Source organism: Myzus persicae, unplaced genomic scaffold, assembly GCF_001856785.1.
Source record: "Myzus persicae strain clone G006 unplaced genomic scaffold, MPER_G0061.0, whole genome shotgun sequence".
In the NCBI taxonomy this organism is placed as follows: domain Eukaryota; kingdom Metazoa; phylum Arthropoda; class Insecta; order Hemiptera; family Aphididae; genus Myzus; species Myzus persicae.
In genome coordinates this window covers 41,954-65,594 of record NW_019102066.1, presented here as the reverse complement: position 1 = coordinate 65,594, position 23,641 = coordinate 41,954, and the positions used below count along the sequence as shown (strand labels likewise).

Sequence of the window (23,641 nt, the reverse complement as noted above, 5' to 3'; positions counted from 1 at the left end):
TACATTGTAACTATATTATATATATATTATAAAGGACCAAATATTATATTAATAGGTACACGCCATAAACGCATATGAATCTTACTTATTACAGCGCAATTTTATAAAATTATTTCAAATGTTTAACATAAAAATCAAGAATATTGTAAAAAAAAATTTACCTAAATATTCTACTAAAGAAATCCGAGACTACTTCAACAATAGCTAGGTATTTAAAAAATAAATCTCAGATGCGCGGATTCATAAACTATTGTGTGAGAAAACAATAACATTTCCTGAATCAGATTCAGAGGATAAGATGAATGAATAATATATGACACTAACACCCATTACCTGAAATTGTCGACAATATACACGGATTCTTGTTAACCCTACTGCACACGCGTCATGACCCCAGGGCGTCAATATTTATCATATTGTTTAATGTAGAATGACCTGATTTTATTTCAGATAACTTCTTAAAAACTAATGCTACTGATCCAATTTATTAGTGAAATGTAAATTTCAAATATTTAAAGCCTAATTAATCCATTCAAATGTCATCTTGCAAAATTACCAATCGAATGGTTTGCCAGATCACACGATTTTTATAGGACTCATCAGTCTGTGGAGCCTAATTTATTATGGATTGAGTGTGAACAAAGAATTACAATTGTTGTTGGTCGTGTGGTTTGAATCGCAATTGTTTCAATCCACGTGGTCAAGTTTTTTGTATGACATTGAACATATTATTATATGAGGTAAACAATTGGTCATAGATATGTTAGAGGTGTGCAAGTTCACATTCTCAGCGACACATGTAGGTACTTTCCAGGATACAACCTACACAGTGGTTGGTTATAAACTATTTTACAGATCGATGGAAAATGACTAGGTCGGTATAATCATGAAAAATAAGAATAATAGTCATAACATATAAATGTCATCAACGATCTACTCCTACGAAAACCGTTTGCCCCAAACGTCTAGACGACTTAAATCTTAATCAATCGTTATACATTGATTGCAGCCCAGGTCAAGAAATCGGGTGTGCCAAGTTATCATTAATCAGGTATAAAGGCGGTATTCCACTAACACCGTGTTCCGTGTAGACCGTGTTCGTGTTGAATATTGTGCAGAATTATTATTATTATTATTTATGTTACCACAACGACTATTACAAGTTATAAAAATCATATTAGATATTATACCAACAATAACCACACGGTGAAAAGTTGAAATAATTCAACTTTATGGTAACAAGTGGTAACGTGGAATATCATGGTATCTAAATTACGGTTATGAAATTAACTATCCAATCATATCATTGGATATCACACGGTCTACACGGCCAACACGGAACACGGTGTTAGTGGAATACCGCCTTTATATTATATTGTTACGATAAAAACCAAAAACCTGGTCACCTGTGAATAATTCTTGGAGAAGTTGTACTGCTGCCCGGACGTACAGTACCAGTGGTGTTGCGGGTCGGGCACCGACAGCCAATTGGCCTGGCCGTCGAAGTCGTTGATCTGGCACGTGGCCATGGTGTGCGGCAACGATTGCCAGCTGCCGTCCGATTGGAATTGTGTCGCCCCGTGGCCGTGGCCGTCGCCGCCGCCGTGTTGGGGAGACGATAGCTGTACAGCTTTGTTGTTGTACTGCAACGACGGCTGCCGGTGAGCGTGGTGCTGCCGCTTGTTGGCCGGCAAATCGGCACCCGTCATCGTCACGCCGCACTGACTGAACGCCGCCGCCGACGCCGCCGCGCCCTGCTTGTGCAGCGCGGTCCGCTTGTGCTGGAGCAACCGCTGCTGGAACAGCTGCTGCTGGAGCCCGGCCTTGTCCAGAGCGTAACCGTCCGTGTAGTTGAACCGCTTGGCCATGGCGGCCGACGGCGACCTGGGCGGCACGTCCTTGCCACACCGGTACTCGGCCGCAGCGGCCTGCTTCCGGTTCGACGCCAACTGTTCGTCGTTGGGCAAACAACTCTGGTACAGCATCTTGAGCGTCTCGTGTTCTTTTTGTACACCGCCGCATTCTTGCAGCTGGAACAGTTTGCCGGCGCCTACCGGCATGCGACCGTTGTACTGCTGGAGTTGAGGTGACCTGGGCGACGACGACTGCACGGCGTTGGCCACCGCGACGACAGCCGCGGCCATGACGGCCGGATCGATCTGGTTCATCAGTCCGTCGGAAGCCCGTCTTCCCTCCCGGAAGCTGACCGGCGACATGTTGTCGGTGCGCGGCCGGACGCCGTCGCCTGCGGAACTGTGGTTGTGCGCCAGGAACGAGGCGCGCTTGTCCCACGACGGCGGTGGACAGCTGTTGGCCGCAGCCGCTGCGGCCGCGGCCGAGCATATCGCGGTGCAGTCCACGGCATACTTCAATTCGTTGGCGCACGATGGCAGGCTGGACACCTGCAGGTCCGACTCGTACTGCTGCAGGTTCGCCGCGCACTGCAGGTGATCCGCCAGGTTCTGGCTGTGGCTCTTGATTACGGGGCCACCGCCGGCTGCAGTGAGTGGGTACGCCGAACGGTGTGACTGTTGCGTGGGACTGGACGAAGCCGCGGCGTCCTCCAGGTCGGTCTCGATGCCTTCGTCCGTCGACGTGGAGTATTGCGGCGCCATCATGGTCATGTGATCCAACCGGTTGTGATAGCACATTTTCGGCCCGTCGTCGTGCGGCGCCTGAAGTGCCATCTCGATCTTGTCCGGTTTGCATCCCTTGAACTTGGGCAGCTGCGGCAGCTGCGGCAGCTCTCTGAACGGCGGGTGTTGTTGCTGCGGTGACTTGCAGAGGTCGGCCAGGTTGACAGAATGCTGCACGGCCCGGCCCTGGCTGTACGACCGCGGTCGGTTGGACGGCGTGTGGCCGCTGTTCAGGTGCACGGCCGCACTGGTTTTGGGCTGCTTCCACAGGTCAGGCTGCATGTATTGGTGCCCGGCAGGGCAGTCAATCGACGCCCGCTTGTTGGGACTCGAGTGTCCCGTGAACAGCTGCGGCTGTTCGTAGGAGAACAGTTTCTCCGACAGCCGCCGGTCCTGCAGGTAGTGGCTGCTGTTCTCTTGCGCTTGTTGTTGCTTGAGTTTCTCCAACAGCAGATAGTAAATGGCAGCGTAATGATCGTATGTCCGATTCCTCAGCGACTGGAATGTTTATAAATGTATAATTATGTATAATCGTCAATGTCGTAGTAATAATTTCTATCGCCTTTTAAAAAATAGCTTTCAACCTATTGATCTTGATTTTGCCAAATTATAGGTGAGTGATGTCAAAAATATGTAAAATTCATGGAAAAATTAAATATTCATAAGTATAGCTGAATGCTCCCATTAACACTTGACTTGTTAACAGAGTAAATTATTACCAATTACTATGAAAAATCCGTTAATATACGCAACAAAAGCTTTTATGTATAATTTTATGTCATTTCAGGTTTTTAGCAAACCTAAAAAAATGAATATTATGTCGAATGATAGATGAAAAATATAAAAATATGTAATCTATGATTCATAAACAGCCTTTTTAAGTTAGAACACCATTATAACTAAGAAATCTAACCTGTCTAGTTCTCGTCGTATTTATATCCAAACTGCTCATAAACCTCAACACTTGATCATTAGGTTCTGCGGGCATTTCTGCGATCGTACCCGGTAAAAGTCTCGGCGCTTCTTCCAACATCCAAGGATGCCTTTTGATCTGTTCGACAGTATACCTTTTATTTGGGTCTAATATGAGCATTTTACGTATCAATGATTCACAACCTGTAAAATGCATTAATATTTAATACCATTATCATATATTCACATTTCACGTGTTGAAATATTTAGTGCTCTTTTTTATGCCGGCCAAGGCACCCAGCCGTTGTGTAAAATTGATCGTTTCGCCGCTAATGGCAGTGACGTCATTGCATGTACGTCATACCACGCGGGCAGACCCGGCACGGAGTGAAAATAAAACCTGGCGTAACCACTGGATTCTTGTGTTTGAAAATTTATGACAAACGCAGTTACGTCATCGCAATCGTTTAATTTGACGTACTGTACACTTTTAAGTATTCCCCTGGGGCCGTTGCCTTCAATTTTTCACGTCACTCACATTATAATTTAATAATTTAAATCTTTGAAAAAAATCTAACACTCTGACTATCTATGCAAATGTTCAACAGATGAAAATTTGGTTCGGAGAGATTCTGCGAATAGAAAAAACTTTCAACAACTGTAATTAAAAACGTCGGTTTATCTCCAAACGATCCTCCGTCAATACTATAACATTTATAATATATATAAGAACAAATAAACAAAATATATTTATAGGGAGCTTAGAGTGATTTTTGTTGTATATTATAATACATATATATAGGCTGTTTTCATACTGTCTTATCAATTTAGGTTTATAACAAAATTATCAATTAAATTTAGTGATAATCTAAAAATGTATTCTTAGTAAAATATATGTAGATACAAGTACACAACACTAGGTACACAAGGTTTTAAATGTAATAGAAACAAATATAAAAACAAATTACTATCAATAAAAATGGTAAAATTAAAGTAAGGGATAGTGAAATTTGAACTTAAATTGTGAGTACGGTGTACGCAATTACCTACGATTATAGCTTATACGTATAGGTTATACGCCTTAATATTATTTATTACCTATATTAGGTCATAACTCAAACGTTTTATTCTAAAACTATGATGGAAATTGCACCTATATTTAAAATATATTTTATATTATTTGCACCTATTTGTTTATGAAACACTAATTATAAAAAAAAATAATGTATAGGTACATTACCTTTTAAAAATTACAAACTAAAAAGTAACGATATGAAATGCGTGTAATCAATTTAAATTTCTATAGTTTGTATCTAATGGGTAGGTACAAGGTATATAAGGCACACAAAAGTATATTATAAACTGATAAGTAACGTTACACACTGTAGTTGAAAATCAACCATGGGAAATTATGTAGATGTTATGGACAGTATTTTGTGAATCAATTTTGATGATATCAAAGGATAATTTATTATATTTGCTCCATTTTTTCTAACTTATTTTTTTTTATAAATCAAGCTTAACTCAACGTGCCATATTGAAATTTTCGTCACGCTACAGTTGTAATCGTGAAACGAATCTGAACGAATCAAAATAAAAAAAAACTAAGATTTCTCTGGAACAAAATGACAAGATGTTACGTATCATTAGATACATTTTATTCAACTAACCTGTGCTCATAAAGTATGGTATACGAAATCTTCCAGACAAAACTCTATCTCTGAGCGAGTGCAACGTGCTTCCATCGAATGGCAGTGCTCCACAAACCAGTACATACAAAACGACTCCCATACTCTGCAAAATATTTTTTTACAAAACAAAATTATAAAATATATTGCAAACAAATAAATAAATAAACGCATTATAATCATTAATCTGATGTAAGTAAAATTAATTAATAACGTACATTGTTAATTGTTATATCTGCAGTAATAGCAACAATAATATTGTGGTTATTCATTTTTTATTGAAATCCGCACCATACATTTTCTACTAACTGCCTAAGTCAAGTATATTATAATTGTAAATAGTTCAAAACATTTACCCAAACATCAATCTCGGGCCCATAATATTTTTTGCCTTCGAAAACTTCAGGAGCAGCGTAAGGGGGTGATCCACACCAAGTAGCCAACTGTTCACCAGGCGTAAAGTAATTACTAAATCCAAAGTCAGCGATTTTTATATTCATATTAGCATCAAGTAGCAAATTTTCCGCCTATACAAAAATGTAATCATCAATATTTTTCTAAAAATAATTAATTTTTTTATCAAACAATTCCGTACTTTTAAGTCTCTATGTACAACATGTCTGTTGTGACAATACTCAACCGCTGAGAGTATTTGCCAAAACTTTTTTCTTGCTGCGGCTTCAGTCATTCGACCGTACTTGGCAATGTAATCTACACAAATACAAATATATATTACAGAAAAAATTTAATTATCTTCAAATTGATATATAGTAAAACTATGAAACATTATATACGTGTCACATGTGCGAATATTTTTTTATTTTATCCTCAAATTAATTTAAAAACTTAATATTTCTATAAAAACTATTTAAATTAAGTATAAAAACGATATAATATTAGTTTGATTCGTAATTTAATGACTAAAAATATTATGGGATTTATACTAGCAGGCACTACTACTTAGTAATAGGTGTACTAACCTACTATAAGTTACAATTTATTTTAAGAGTCTATATAAGAACACAAATTTGATTTAAGACTGAATGTTTGAATGTTTCACTAAAATAGTAAGTTAATGTCTTTAATGTCTATAATATATTATTATAGTATTATGATTTCTATTCCTAAAACATTTTCAGCTAAAATTATATATACATTTATGTAGATAAAAAAAAACGCAGCGTGTAGTTGTTTTTTTATAAAAATCATTATTAAAATAGTTATGTCAGTAAAGACATAGACTCAGTGTTGAATACCAACTTAGTGCCTATACATTTTTCAAATAAAATTGCAATTTTAGGATTATAATAGTTACCTACCTGCCTACCTACCCACCTATCTACCTACCTAATTTAATATGACTAAGTATTACATTATTGTTTATTTTATCGTACTTTTATTACCAAATATATAGTTATACAAACAGAAACAGTTGATGTATCTATTTTGATTCATCGATTGTATAATAGTAATGAATACATTATAAATAAATAACATATTACACATGAATATGAATTTTAAATTTGATTATTAAAGTGTGTGTACTCTCTTTTTATACAGCGTGGGCGATTACGGAAGACTGACAGCTAATAACCATATAACAAGTTGTATCGCCTACTGTCGATAATATTAAGCTTAGAACTTAGCTAGACCATTCCCGATCAATACAAAATAAATATTTATAGATAGTGACTTTACCTGCCTATTCCCTTTACATTTAATTTATATATTATTATTTTTTGGAAAACCCTATTGCGTAAGTACTGTGGTAATAAACTAGAAAACAATAATATATTATCGTATTAAATATAATAACTTCCGAACCTAGCTTTGTTTACTACAATTAATGAATTAAACCATACAGCTGAATATTCATAGAACTTTTAAAATTATAGAGCACTTATAAGTACGAGTATATAGGTACACATAAAAATACATGGTTGATACGTGTTAAGATTTAAAAAATGTATTGAATATTATCGTTTATACTTATGCCATAGACTTTATAGCTGGGAATATAATATTGCATTATAACAAATTTAATATTTTAATATTATAATTATTAACTACATATTAGTGTACAACGTATTTACGTATAAAATTAAGTATTTTTTTTCAATGCTTTAAAGTTGTTATTTTACATTTTATTTAAATCAACAAAGTTTTTTTAATTTCTTTTATTAAAATGTAATACTACACGAGTTTAAAAAATTTTAGTACACAAATTGTATCAATAAAAAAATATAATATATAAAAACAATATTGTCATGGCTACAACCTTATATTAACATTTTGGAACACTTTAAACTGGAACCCCAATAAAGAAGTTTTAAAATAATCATTAAATAATGTTAGATAAATACGGTTGTATATTAATGCTAAATAGATGATTCCTCGTTTGAGTCGTTCCACTGGTAGATTCTACAATCTTACAAAACAAAATATTACGATTTTTGCACTCTATAAAACGGGTATAGAATTATTTTTTTCTATTCACGATAACAACACGAAAAAAACAGTGCGAATGAACGAACAGAAAAGTGCAGTCTTGAACACAATTTATTGATTATTGTAATATCGACGTTTATTTAGAATAGTTTGAATATTATTTGATTTCTATGGTTCATTATGGCTCAAAACTTTATAAAGTAAGTATTATATTTTTTTGTTTCCAACAACAATAATGATCCAAAACAGCCTAAAATAGGTAACACGCCATATTATATACGGTTAAACATATTATGTTATGTAACATAAATATAATTTTTATGACAGTGTTTGAGAAAACCGAAGAAGCTTGTAATAACGGTTTTGTCATAATTCAGTAGAAAAATGTTTAACTTACTACATAGTACACAGTAACATACTGACATGCCTACTATTAAAATGAGAATACACGTTTTAGTAACAATTAACAAGAAACTTGAAAATAATTGGTAGCTATTATATGATGTACCTACAAATTTCAACAGCGGACCTATTGATAATTATTCTATGTACATGGACGTTTTCTTGTTCATCGACGACAGCATTAAAATTTTGTTCGTTTAGCTAATATTTCAAAAATGTTCAAAGAATGTAAAAGATATTTTTAGTAAAATATAGCTACATAAAATAAGTCTAGGAAATGTATTATAATATACTGCAGATTGTCTCGCGTGTTTATTCAACTTTATAGGTATTCTCGTTTATCTGCTTTCTGCCTCGCGCCTCTTGCAACTAAGTATTTGAATACTTAATGAAAATTAGTAATTAAACTTTTAAAATATTTACATAAATTACGTAGCTCTTTAAATTGTGTATCTCAGGTTTTTAAACATTTAAAATGTTTTATTTGGAGTCAACATAACCAAAAACTACTGTGAAGTATAATAGTTCCACACCTTCTACAAAGAAGGATGTAACTCAATTTTACAAAAATTTTTCAATGTGGTGTTACTGTTTTTCTGGCCAGCAAAGCAGGCTGAATTCGGCAAAATCGACCAAAGAAGTTCTATGCCATAGTAAGATTAAACTACTGCCGTTTTCGTCGGAAATCCGTAAAAACAGAAATAATAAACTAAAAAAAAATTCGTGAAATTGAGTTAGTTTGTGCTCTCATAACTATAGTTTATAGAGTGGGCACTAATTATCCAAATAAAATTTAAAATGTAGCTATTAGAAAAAAAATATTGATGGATAGATTATTGTAAAGCATTATGAAACGATCTGTATAAATATATAATATGATATATATTATATATTATAGGAGCTTATATACATAATCAAACAGCATGGTCAATTAATTGGTACAGTGCGCGGTGTGGCACCATTTTCCGTCACCTACTTACCTACTGTACTAGAGTGCCAAAAATATTCCTGCATTTACCTGCTGCAGAAATTATGTGGAAAAAAATCGATAAGCCGCTGACAAAATTAAAAGAATTCTTATTCTTTCGACGCGGGGGGCGAAAGGCTGAAAATCATGCTGTGATTTAGATTTTAAGCGATATCATCGTACGAGACTCAATATTAACAAACCATTCGATTCAACAATATTATGTTCAACAACTTAAGCGAAGTTCGTACAAACGTAACCTATACACGGCTATATGGCAATATATTATAATATATAGACTGTCGCTCAATCGTGAATGGGAGTCGCACATAATTCGAAATAATATCTATACGAGTCCCCCTCCCCTTACCTGCAAGTGATATGGGTATTATAGATTGGGCGAATATGCAAAGCAATGACGCAATAAAGTGTCACTTTTATATTATTATTATTTAAATTTTTTTTTTTTTAACTGTTTAGCCGCATAAGGTCAGTCGTCAGTGAATCGAATAACTCGCGTTATATTATTTTAGTGACTTATAATAGAAGTCCGTTCGGACAAAAGTCAAAAAGTAATCAAATTATTATGACGGTATCGCGTCACTCGAAAACTCGCAGGTCTTCGGGAGTGTCGAGCACACATAGCTCGTACCTACACATAATCTATACGATATTATATTGTACATGAAGTCTGCGGTACTGTCGTACACTCGTACTATGTATACTGTCGTATTATACAGGTATATTATATATTATATTATGTGTAATATGATCACGGCGACGCCGGTGCATTTCGCATCGTATCGGCCGCCCAGCCGATGATGACAACACTGCGCGGGACGGGAAAAACGCAACACACCGGCGGCGGCTGTTGTAGTTGTACGCGTTACACTTTCGGGGGTCGACGCATTACGTGCCGGGCGGCGGCGGCGGCGAGGGCGTACAGAGCAACCGGCAGCGGTGCGTTGAAGCCGGTCGCCACCGCTCGCACGCGATCAATAAGCTCTCTATAGTACGCGCTCTCTTTAGTTGCTGTTTCGTACATGTACAAATAAGCGGGCGGGCGCTTGCGCGCGTAAATTGTACGTGTGTGTGTGTGTGTGTGTGTGTGTGTAACGATTGTCGCTAGATCGCTCGATCGCTCGTTCGCTCGCTGGCTGGCTGCCCAACCCTCCCGCACCGCCCTCGCCACCGACGACGATGCGCGACCACCGCCGTAGTCCACGTATCCGTACCAAAAGCTCTCCCGTCGTCTTACACCTCGTCACCACCACCGACTGCGCATTTTACACTTTCACCGTGCAATTTAATATATATATACGACACTATTATATTATACAGAGCGATTATTTTAAAGGAATCGTATTTTGTTTGAGCAGTAGTTTTTTTTTTTTTAATCGTCTAACAGGTAATATAATATGAAGGAAAAGAAGGGTTGCACCACTAACGGTTACACTTCGACATTGGTGGAACGCTACCACGCGCTCGTCAATATAAACTTTAAATGTTTATAAATTACAAATATAAAAATATTATTGTTTCAAAAATTTGACATTTTTACACGAGTGCTATGAACTAATATAGGTACCTACACACCTAATAATATCCGCCATCAGATAACAAAAATGTTATTAAAGAATATAATTTAAAAATCTAAAGAATCGTGATTATTTAAAAAATAAAAGAATGTAGATAATAAAAATGAGTTGAAACTATTTGGCTGCTTTAAACTGTGCAAAAACATTTGTCCAAAAACACAAAACTTTGACCGAGAAAATGAACGTACTTCACTGCGAAAAGCTCACCCTGTGTACCTAAGCCGTTAAACCATGCAACACACGCACAATGCGCGTAGGGTACTATATTAGGAGGGATGCGGAGAATACATAAATGCTTATATATATATTTTTTTTTTTATCAGTTGTGAAAAACAGCCAAAACGAGTTAGTTATGAGATTTCTTTTCGATATCAAAATATATATTTTTTTAGTTTATATATATATATGTATTTAGCACCAGAAACCGTCGACTTTTGTGTTTTTTCGATAGCGGATTTTACTGCAATATTAAATAATAATATGTTGAACATAATGTTATAATATATCTATAGATGGCTGTATAATATCATATTTTACAGTGTGTAGTATAGTTTTTTCTAAAGAAACCACCGAAAACCACAATGTAGGAACTCCTCAGCAATAGCTTCAATCATTTATTTTTAAATGTTGATACATGAAGCCACAAAACCATATCATTGGTTTTTTATGGTATAGTACATTAGTATAGACATTTTATAATTTTTACTAACACATTTTGGGAACAGGGCTCGTATTCTAATACTCCAGAAATCAGATTTTAAATGTAATAATAATATTTTTTGGCCGTCAGTGTATACATTTAAATACAATCAATTACAATAAAAAAAAATATGGAGTATAATGGCCAAATTCAACACTGATGATAACCTCGTATTAGAGAAATTAAAGTACTCATAATAATAATAATTGATTAAAATAATAAAACATAAAAATTAAAAATGAACAGTAAAAATAAAAGATAAAAATAAATTAAAATAAAATATTGTATTTATTTTATCATACATATGTAACATTATTTGAAAATAAACATCACACATATTCAGTGGTGAATATAGGAATTTGTTGTGGTGGGCACTATAATAAAGCTCCTTTATATGTACCTACCTACGATTTATGAACAACTTCGGAATAAAAACAAAATTAACCTAATTTTTAGTATTATGTGGTCTACAATGGAACAACTAATACGTTTAGTTTAATGTGATAACAAGTACCTAAATTATAATATTAAAAGGGTTTAATATGCCTCCTAAATCACACATATTATATATTATTTGATATACATTTCTCTAAAATCAATAAAAAAAACCTTGAAAATAAGACTTATTTAATTTAAGTACTTTGTACTTGCTATACAGGCACATGTTTTCTTTTCTGTTAACACTTTCTTACCCGGTGAAAAACCTTCATAAGTTATATACCTATATTATGTTAAGTTACGATTGGAAATCGAGTCTAGTTGGGTAAATAAAGGGCCTTATAACCCTTTAAAGAGGTAATTCTTCGATTAAATGGTGCAGAATTTTAAGACTGTATTTGTTGATATAAAATATCAATTTTTGAGAATTAATACGTGGTTAATTGATATACGTTTTATTCGACCGTATTTATCACCCAAACATAATTATGTGCAATATTGTTAGGCATTACATACTGTCTCAATATGTATACGAGGCATATTATAAATGGCTATTAGTATTTTTGTCTGCTACAAGCATAGTCTATTTTCAAATTTAAAAGTTTTAAACAGTAAACTCGTAAATGTTAGAGAAGTTGCAATTTAAAAAATAATATTGAATGTGAATTTTACTTTAAATCTCAAACTCCAGTAACTATTAATGCCACCAGTAATCTCATATTTTTTAACCTCCCGGGGTTATCCACTATATGTCCAAGACAATTCCAAAGTAATGTTATGCATTTTAATATTTCCATAAAATAAAATAAATATTTTCAACGTGAATTACATTTCAACTAAAATATAACAAAAATTAAATCATAGCGATAGCATAATCATAATATTACAGACAATAGTCGTTGGTTATATCCACGATTAAGTAGATACCAGATACCTAGTGGCCAGTAGATAATAAGACATTAAATATAATTCATTTTAATATTCAAGGTTTTGTTCGATAACAATTTATAGTTCTTATTTAAGCTTTCGCCTTTCGCGGTATTATTCCAAATATCAACTAACAATAATGATTCTGCTTTTTCGTGTAAATTTGAACTAGTGTTACATGAAAATAGTATGCTAATTATATTGTACTATAGTGAATACTTGAGTCATAGCATAATAAAAATACAATACTCATAATTGGTCAGGGTGGTTGAATACACCTGTTGTTTATCAATATGTAAAACGCATACCTATTTATTATTATCAATGACATAGAAAGGACACGACTTAGTAAAGTTTCTGTTATATTCTTATAGCACTTAAAATCTCTGTACTTTAATCAAATTAATAGTAGATTATTTGTGAGCTAAACAATATTTATATAAGATTATTAATTTTTATTGTTTATTATAATGTAAAATGTTCAAAAAAATATTAAATAATCAATAATGAGTTAAATCGTTGTATTAAAGAAAACTTTAAAAACAATTTTTAATAAATCATCCCTATTAATTATTATTCTTACAATTTTAAAACAAATAAATAGTATTACATTATTCCTTAAATAATCTATAGATGCACTATCTTATTACGTCAAAATGATTGTTACTTACCAAATATTTCTCCTTGGCTGGCATATTCCGAAATAATATATATCATATCTTTTGATTCCATAACCTATTTTCAACAATAATTAATTATTTGATTTAAATATATATAAATATATTATTCCTTTTAATAGTTAGCTGTTTAAACTCGTTCTAACTAGCTTAATTATTTAAATACACCGATAACTTTGTTTCGCGGAAATGTTTAACCCTATTCATAATTTATAGGTATTAGGTACTGTAAGTAACAAAAGTTTAAAATAATTATTTTATTTCTGGATTAATTTTGAATTAGATTTGTAATGATGTGTAGGAATCTACAATATACTTTTGTGCCCATACATTAAGTCCAAACTAAATAATAACCTATCGAGTATCGGAGTATCTAATAATAATAAAATTATCCTAATATTAAATAATCCTAACATCAAATAAATATATATTTTTTTATTGATCTTAGACCCGGTAACTGTGGCCATTAACTGTTTATGGGGAGGGGAGGAGAAACGGTTGGTTTGAAATGAGTATTGTATGTGTGGCAAGAATTTTGTTGCTAAAAACTAAAAAGTCATCCAAGTCATCCGTCCGGGAGCTAGCAACTTCGGCTGGTGTGTACACTTAGAGCTCGAACGCAGAGTATAGGCCTAACCACACCAAGCCACCAACGAATATTATAATATTATTTTCAACCGTAATTTTAACGGAGTCAAAACAATCCTTAAGTTTATTAGAAAATCAGTAATTGTGATTTTCACTGAAGACTTTATTCAGTCGTAGTGAGTTTAATCTACTCCCTTCCATAATAAAGTGTTTTTTCTGTGTTCTAAGAAATAAAAAATTATCTCTCAACATGAGTATAAGATACCTATGTTACCCGGAGATTAAAATGTAAATCACTGCTCAAAGCTTAATTGAAATGTATTATCATGATACCTAAATGACAATATAGCCTTTATATTTATAAATTAATTTTTAGAGAGGTATAAATAATATTTATTTTAGGTGATTTAAGATCATTAGCTTATACATTTATCATATTATATAATAATTTTCTTTAAAAGTTAGCGAGGTTTGTAGGTTGTAAATACTAAAAGTATTCATTTTTTGTGAGTAAATTGATTACATCTGCAATGAACAACATTTTGAATTTTTTTAGTTTAGGTACTCCATTCAAATAATTAATAAGAAATATTATTTAAATTTCATAATTAAAAAATTACAACCATAGGTGAAAATATTATAATTCCAAGTCTTTTATACTACAAATATGAAAATAAAAATGGGGTTTTCAGAACTTATATTGTAATTTTTAATCTATATATATATATATATGTATATTATATAAAAGAAAAAGTCCTGACAGATTCATAATCAACGCACAGCCTTAATTATGATAGCTATCGACTTGAAATTCTCAGGAAATGGCGCATGAAATAAGAAAGAATTTTAAATCATTTGGATTTTAAGGGATTGAACACATAGATTTGATATTTAGCTCATGAACAAATAATATATTTTTGTTTATTATAGGATTGATATTGGTTACAGAAAATAAAATAGTTATTATGATTGAATACAATTTTAGATCTGTATTTTATACTTGATAAAAACCTTCAAAATTACAGTGTTAAAAATGTTTAATGGAGATTAAGATGGGATAAATCGGCGGACATTAATTAACAGGAAACGGTTTACTTCAATATATTATAATATGGCACTGAATAGTAATTTTAATAGTAATTTTCAAGTTAAATTACTTACTGTATAATAAAGCCTAAAAAAGTATAATCAGCATAGGTTTTAATAGTTAGATGCCAAGACAATACATTCAAAAACAAGGACATTTATTTGCAGAAAACCTCACATTATTTAAAAAATAGATTTTCATTTTATTTTACCCACTTGATATAGTTTAATGATGTGAGGATGGTCCAGCTGTTTCATAATATCTACTTCACGGTGAACCTTTTCCAGATTAACTGCATCCAATTTCCTTTTATCGATCATTTTTATAGCAACCTGAAAAACCCAAATAAAATAAGTCATCAAAATATACACCCATTACCCACACATTTTTCAAACAAAATAACTATCGTGTACATAAATCGTAAAAACCAATACCAATTGCCAAAAACATATTTATCAGTCTTAATCTTAGATATACATCTTTTTTTCAATAATGTAAGCAATATAACTAATATAAAAATATAAATATTTAAAATTGAGTATGTAATGAATGTACATAAAATTATCATTATGTTTTTTTATCACATATTTGTATATCATTTTTTCCTATTAAACTATCAATAAGTATAATTACTTAATGGTGCTGTTTATTTGTTTATAAAAAGTTACAAAATTTGATTTACACTTTCTTTTATAAAATAAATAGACAAAAGTCTAATACTCATACCACAGTGGTATAGATACAATTACATATGGTAAGAAAATACCAAAGGAGGGCTTAGCATCCAACCCCCCTCCCTGTGTGTATGCCACTGCATTACCTAATTACAGTGGAACCTTGATAACTCGAATCAATCGGGGTCGAATATAAAATTTGAGGTATCGAAAATACGAGTTATAGAAAAAATTGCATATACATATTAAAATAGATATTCCTTCGAATCATCGAAAATTCGACTTATAGATATTAGAGTTATCGAGATTCCATTGTATAATGATGCCAAAAAAATACATTATAGTTTATCATTATTATACATTTAGTATTTGCCTACATTTAATTCAATTTATAATGTACCCATTCCATTACCAAATCATTAACTGTTATTAATATTATCTACAGACTATATTACATTTTTGTTTGCGCGTACCTACTTTTAAATTATTTTGTACTATTGTATGTTTACGCTTCAATCATTATAAACTATCCATGACTAAATATAAAACACAATTTTAATATCAAATAATATTCAATTTCATTCGGAGACATTATAGTTCATACAATATTTAAATAACAATACACAGCGAGATTGAGAAAATATTACACGCAAAAAAATAACAATACAATTTAATATTTATTGTAGGTACCAACTCACTCTTATATCATGTAATTTTTTATTGCCATGTATAATTTCATTATTGAATTCTATAATATGTTTTATTAACTAGCTAAAGCATAGAATATCTAGTATCTATATATTTAATTTCTTTAGTTAAAAAATTAAAGACAATTCAAACTTAATCAATTTTAAACTAAAAATTTACTTGAAAATCTTAATACTCTTCGGGGGTCAGGCTGTATACAAAAGATACTATGAACAATATAATAATAGATAATATTAGATTTAATGTAGTTCAAACCTCATAAATAAATACCTAGTGTGGGTTGAAATAATATCCTCACATACCTATACATATAATGCACTCTGGTCTCGGTTAGTGTATACGTCAACATTCCAAATAAATACAACGTTAAGATAACTCTGGCATCAATACTAAAATAAAACAAAATACTTACATAAAAAATAAATGTATATTTTTAATTTTAAAAAATAAAAATGTTACTGTACAAACTACGAGGGTTAAATGACTTGTAATTTAAGTAATATTCAATATATTTATAAGCGAATCAAAATCTAAAAATAAAATTATTAATTTATAGCCAAAATTTAGAATTGGCAACATAAGCTATTTTAGATTTTTATAGTTAAAACAAAAATTTAAAATTTATTCATACTCTACGGAAGTACAATTGGAATTACGATTACTATACGGTCACGGTAATCAATTTGTATTAAATTTAATACCTACATTTTAAGTTTACAATAATTATTATTTTAGTTTTAACTTTTAATAATCATTCACTATACATTTAAAATATACTTTCAGTATTCATTATTTTCTTTTTCATACCACAATTAAGACATGAAAAAATAAAGAAATAAAGTTTAATGAGTTTATGATTCTATTTAAACAATATCTTAAACAAGCCACAAAACACATACTATAACTACATAAGGTTACATTCTTCCAACCTTTTTCACGAGTAATTTTAAAAGCTATGACGATACTTAACTGTTTCAAACATGCTAAAACAAGATTAAAATACTCCCATTTTAATGTTTTTAAATTATGTACGATATCATCCTAACCTCATCTGCTCATCATGAAAAAATGTTATGCATTTTCAAATTAAAAGTTATACAACTACCACGTTTCCGTAGCTAGTGATTATAGTTCGTCAAATAGTTAGAAAAAGTAGGTTATGTATATTGCGCATATTGACAAACTGAAAGCTTGAACAATTCAATGAAATTCTTCGTGCACACAACCCATAACTAAAACCCCCCAAAGCTCATATTCTGTGGAATGTGGAAGGCTTATACTATATATATACACATAAGTTCTATACACACAAACAAATAGTGGCGATTTGGCGATTCACATAGTGCTATTATATATTTAGAAATGTTTTTTGCCGCATGTACCGCGCTCGTACGTACGAAATCGTAGCTTTTACGTCACTCTGGTAAAACGTCTCACGTGCAAAACAACCAATGACGTGGTTCGATTTATTGGTCACGCAAGTTTTACCATGCCGTAAAAAATTTTAAATTGTCATGAATTAAAAAAAATTATTCCACCAAATTATGATGGTTAAAAATTCTAACATTGAAAGTTGAAGTGAAAGTTATGTTTATGAATAATAATATTATTTAAAACTAAACTGGACGTACCCAATTCGCATGCTTTTGTTTCATCTAACGTCTTTACCCGCTATTCCTACATTCCTACTGCCCTGCCACTTCACTACAAGTTTTTATCATTAGGTAAAGATACTATTGTTTATTTTTATTCCTAATAATTAGCACATTTTGAATGTTGTACACTTGTATCATTATTTCAGTTTTTTTACAAATATTAAGTAGAATTATTAATACACACTATATAATATGTTATAATTTAACTAGGTATAAGTATCTTAGTATTTATATATCTATATAGGTATATATTTATATATTATATACTATTAAGTACACCCATATCGAACAAGGTAGTACATTTAAAAATAAATTGACGTATGTTAATAATTTATGATGATAAAAATGTATTGAACAAATAATGGTATCACTTAAAATTAAATATCGAATTTCTGCCGTATTATTAAATGAAGCTTGAATGTAATTTACCATTTCATTTATTTTTCAATAGGTACTTATAATGAAATTCTATCGTATACCCTTTTCTAGGTTTCTTTTAATTGACAAGTATCTCGTTTTTGTATAACTCCAAAGGTCAGAATATAGAAAATTGATATTTGTTTTTTATTGTACTAGACATTTTTAATCATCTACATCATCTAGGCATATTAAAACAAATCATAGAAAAACTGACTTTAGATCCAACATTATATGTTACGGTTTATAATTGTATATATAATATTATGATCCATTAGTCTATATGTTGTACACTTTAATTTGTTCAAATATTACAAATGGAATATAATTCTTACTAGAAATCCAGATTATTTACTTACTCCGACAGGCGAAGAATAATAATAAATTAATATGTTTGTCCATCATCAAATATTTTGATTCATAAAAGTCGAAAATCTTGAAAACTAAAAATCAAGTTCCATAATTTCTAGAAAAAATTATTTTGTCCAATCGTATAAAAAAGATCATTTTCAATTTCGAGCTTTATCTTTGCTTAATGCTATTGTTGATTAAACTATAGTGACATTGATGGCTTTTTTTATAATGCTTACAACACTTCGGGAACTCATGTTTACATAGTACTGAAAGTATACACAAATGTAGTTAAGGGGCGACATAAATCCACATCTCCATCCCACTCATTTAATACTTTTATCGTAATACTGTATATTCTATGCAAAATATAAATTTAAGATAAAAATATAAAAACAATTGTCATGCGCTTAAAGATGCTTTGATAATTATGATAATTATTACCCTTATCTTAAATCATTTAGACAAACCTGTGTGTAGGTGTACATATAGTTGGAAAAATGTAAGCAAAAATATTACTACCACATTTAAACACAAAAATAATAATACAAAACCTAAAATACGTTGAGGAAAAATGATATTTACTGCAGTTTTGTTAGGCTGAAATATTGTATTAAATATAAGTACAGTAATTTTTTTTGTACCGTGAACCGGAAAATATATTTTGGAAAAATTAAAGGTTTTTTTAATCATATTAGTATTTAAAATAATGATACATTATTTATTGTTGAGTAAAAATGTTTTTGTCAAAGACTAGACAGTTTAAATGTCTTTGCACAGCCATATATTAAAATATTTTTAATTATTTAAGAATAATTTTATAATCTTAATAATGACAAGTAAATTTTAAATTTAATAATTATGAAAAGTAAATAGTTAGATGACGTTCAATATGTTTTCGAGTACCTATAGGTTTCTAAGTAACTAGTTTATTAAGTAGTAACTGGTTGATTACTTTCAATATATATATTTAAGTTTTAATATAATCTATCGTGATATTTTACCTATAATTTTTACTGTTTAAAAAATATCTAGATTCTACTCTAAGTGTTAGCCGACAGGCTCAAAAAAGCTTCTATTATATATTTATATCCCAACTCATTTAATTTATACAACTATAGTATTACATAAGTATTAACGGTGATGAATAATATTTTCCTCTGGGGACAATTTTGTAATGTGACCGTAAAAATATGCTATAGATACTCTTATAATAAATTATTTTTAAATATGAGTAAATATTCGTGAGAATAGAATAGTATCGTCATTAAAATTCAACCAATCTTTTTTTATGAATTTTAATAGGTATCAAAAATACAATACCCATATTAAAATATACACACAAATCAATTAAGTACATTAAAAATTCACATAAACTATCCAAATAAAAGTAAATATGTGATCTTATAATTTATTGTTAAGTAAGGAGAGTGAATGAAAAGAGGAGATATTAATTTTATAATCAACATTTTAAATTTTAAATAATTAAAACATTAAAAACTATTAATAAGTAATAGTATAGGTACCTACCAACGTCGATATAATATTATGCTCATAGGACTTACTATACGCAAATTCAAAAGAAAAATAAGTTCCATAATAATGCACTCCATAATAATTAACTTTTACAAGAAAAGTAATTTAATATTATTATAAAATGCATAAATATTATATAAATTTATAAACTATAGAGAGTTAAGTTGATTAAAGTATGTTTTAATTAACTGGTACCTATTTAAATTTTATATTTTAATAACCAAAGTAGATAGGTATTAATACAGGTAACCTTTAAAAACGTAATAACATCTAATAAAGTTTAAATTACAAGTTTTATACATTGATTCACTTGAAGTTACTTTTGAAATGTGAATTTAATTAGACGGTATAATTTATATGTATACAGTATATCCATTATATTTAAGTTTATTTTTTTATTTTTTATTTCACCTTTATTTTCTACTATAGTAACAACTAACAAATTAAATTTTAAATTACCTATATGCGATATCGAGTATAATTATTGGTTGTACAATGAAATATAGTGTTTTCTGAACACATTTTTTAGTGTTTTAAAAATGTCATTATATTATGTGATACATTAATATCATCATTGTAAACTTGCAATAGAAAATATTGAAAACAATTTTGTAAAAAGTTTCAAATATTTAACTTCCACGAGGGTGCTATTATAATTAATTTATTAGTATTGTTTGAGAACTGGTAGTGAATTAAATAAAAACCATTGTTCTGGACTTTTTTATCGAGAACATAATATACACATTCTTCAATGTATAGTACTTAAAATCTAAAAAATAGATGCCTATAATGACTTAATTCGTAGCTATTATTATGTATGATTGTATGAATGTAACAAAAGTACCTATACAATATACATATATTAATTTATTTTTTTGATATCAAACACTTTGTTTTAAAGATTAGACATTAAAAAATTTAAATTGATTTGTATAATTACCATATAAATATATAATATCTATTATTGATATTATTTATTATATTTCATTTTTATTAGTTATATATTATTGTCATTCATTCATTAGTATTATTATAGTGTAACATGTATAGATTTGATTAGATTATACAATATACATATTATCTGAAAGTGTGTAATAAAAGTTTAAAGATTGAACTGTAAATAAACATATATAAATATATAATTCTGGTTTTATCACAAAGCACTTTCAGCAACCACCCACGCATTTATTATTTAAATTCCTTCCTACAAATGGAACAATAAATGTGAGCATTGCGTAATATACTCTATAACAATATAGTATATTCTATAGAGTACCTATAGACTATAGGTACACATGACGCATCTACCTACATTATATGCGTGCCATATGATAATAATGACGGAAACGAACAGTTTAATGACAGTAAAAATATACATATCAAATAAAATAATAATAGTACTATCATCGTCCACTCGCGTGTGCAGTATATGTAGCATATTAGCCATTAGGAGGTGTATTTCACTGTATTTGTACAGGCGCAATTTCAAATTTCAAATTTTGGAACTGAATCATTTAAGCCTAATGGACCGGCGGGGCCGTGGATGCTATGCTCTCGCTGGCGCACTAAGACCTGAATTTTTTTTAGGGGTGGGGGTAATCCCAAAACTCCCCTTCCCCGTTTGTTCACCACTGGCTATATTATGTTTTTAAGTTCCTACGCCCTCTTAACTGTTACGTCATATTAGTAATTTGTATATTACCATTTGTACATAAATATAAAATTACACATATTACATGCATTTAACAACATTTTCTCCAGCTCCTCACTACTAATGCATAGAACATGTTGTTAACATGCAGTTAGCATTAATACACTCGTTATAATATAGGAATAGGAACATACATTTTTTTGTATACATATGTGACAAACAAATATATATAATTAATTATCATTATGTTATTGTTAATGACGTTAACGTGTTATACCTATCCGAGACCGAAGGACTTTATTAGTAATGCACAAAGCCCACTGATGTCTAATTTTTTCAAGAATATTTTGACTCTTCGGTTCTAAGCTCAGAGCGTTTGATTCAAATTCGTTTTTTTTACATTCTTAGATGCAAATAGGTAGTAATATAGCATTATAGCCTACAGGTACCACGGTAAACGCAACGGGTTGAAGAATATTATACACTGCAGAGACATAATTGTAGTGCATATAGGATTTTAATATGCCGTTACACGGTACATATGTTTGGTTGCAATGTAAAGAATAATTATTCCCCCGTATACATAAAGACCCTCAAACCCCCCCCCCCCCAAAAAAAAAAAACAAATTAAAATTGCGCCTGTATAATATTTTGTGGTACCATCGAAACCTTGCCGGGGAATCGCGATTTATTTCATTATCTTAACGGTATCGCACCAATACGCAGAGCGAGTGAATAATATAGTGATGTGTGCTTATTGTCCACTTGCCTCGCTCCTGACCAGCCGGTGCGTGGCCAACCGGACCTCGGCGAAGTTGCCTTTGCCGATGCGCCGGTCGATGGTATAGAACCCGATAGTGTCCGGTTTGCAGTCCATCATCGCGTGTCGCCGGCAGTCGGTGGTGTGGTTCGGCAGAGCAGTTACGCCGCCCTGTTGCGGGGGACGGCGATTGAACGTCCTGTGGCCCAGGCAATACGCGACGCGGACGACGCGGCGCTGCTGCTACCGCCGATGCTACGGCGATAACCCGACGCGGTCCGCATAACGGCGGTTGTTATTGTTTTACACAATATTGCAAATTTGCAATATATTGTTATTGTTGCCGCGATGACACCGACGGGTCGGCCCCGCGTGTTCACGAGTATAATATCCTAACGATGGTGGTTATGACAATGTTGCCCGGCATGCGACACGGCATGAGCGGCGGGACCGGGACGGGACAGCAATAATATTATGAATGCGCTGAGGCGCGGATCACCGGCAGTGCTCTGCGGTGGCCGGCTGACGCGCGCGCCGGTGCCGCTTTCGCGTATGCCCGTCGTCATCCCCGCCGGCGCGCGTCTGTGACGTCAAAGCGTGTAGGCTGGGCGCTTGAGCGGCGGAAAGCGCAACTATAATACGCGGTTGCGGCGGCGGCGGCGGCGGCGGCGTGCGGCCGTCAGGTAAACGGTGCACCGTCTTTTCGGACTGTGCCCAGAAAATTGAATTATAGACGCAACTTAACCGCTAGGTATACGATTTATATAACCACACCACTGAACCACTATACCAGCAGCTGTCCGTGGTAAATAGTGTGATAT

At 31.9% G+C, this 23,641-nt stretch overlaps 1 protein-coding gene across 1 annotated transcript in view; it reads right to left on the bottom strand.

The window, feature by feature from the left end:
* Positions 1-23,371, bottom strand: part of LOC111031130 (serine/threonine-protein kinase SIK2-like) — a 30,460-nt gene extending 7,089 nt beyond the window's left edge. The window contains exons 1-8 of the mRNA XM_022310946.1: positions 22,830-23,371; positions 15,284-15,400; positions 13,388-13,451; positions 5,832-5,947; positions 5,593-5,763; positions 5,219-5,342; positions 3,550-3,752; positions 1,407-3,134 (exon numbers count right to left, since the gene is read on the bottom strand). Of these exons, the coding sequence (XP_022166638.1) occupies positions 1,407-3,134; positions 3,550-3,752; positions 5,219-5,342; positions 5,593-5,763; positions 5,832-5,947; positions 13,388-13,451; positions 15,284-15,400; positions 22,830-22,940 (2,634 nt within the window). The 5' untranslated portion in view covers positions 22,941-23,371. The remainder of the gene's footprint in view (positions 1-1,406; positions 3,135-3,549; positions 3,753-5,218; positions 5,343-5,592; positions 5,764-5,831; positions 5,948-13,387; positions 13,452-15,283; positions 15,401-22,829) is intronic.
* Between the last annotated feature and the right edge of the window lie 270 nt (positions 23,372-23,641).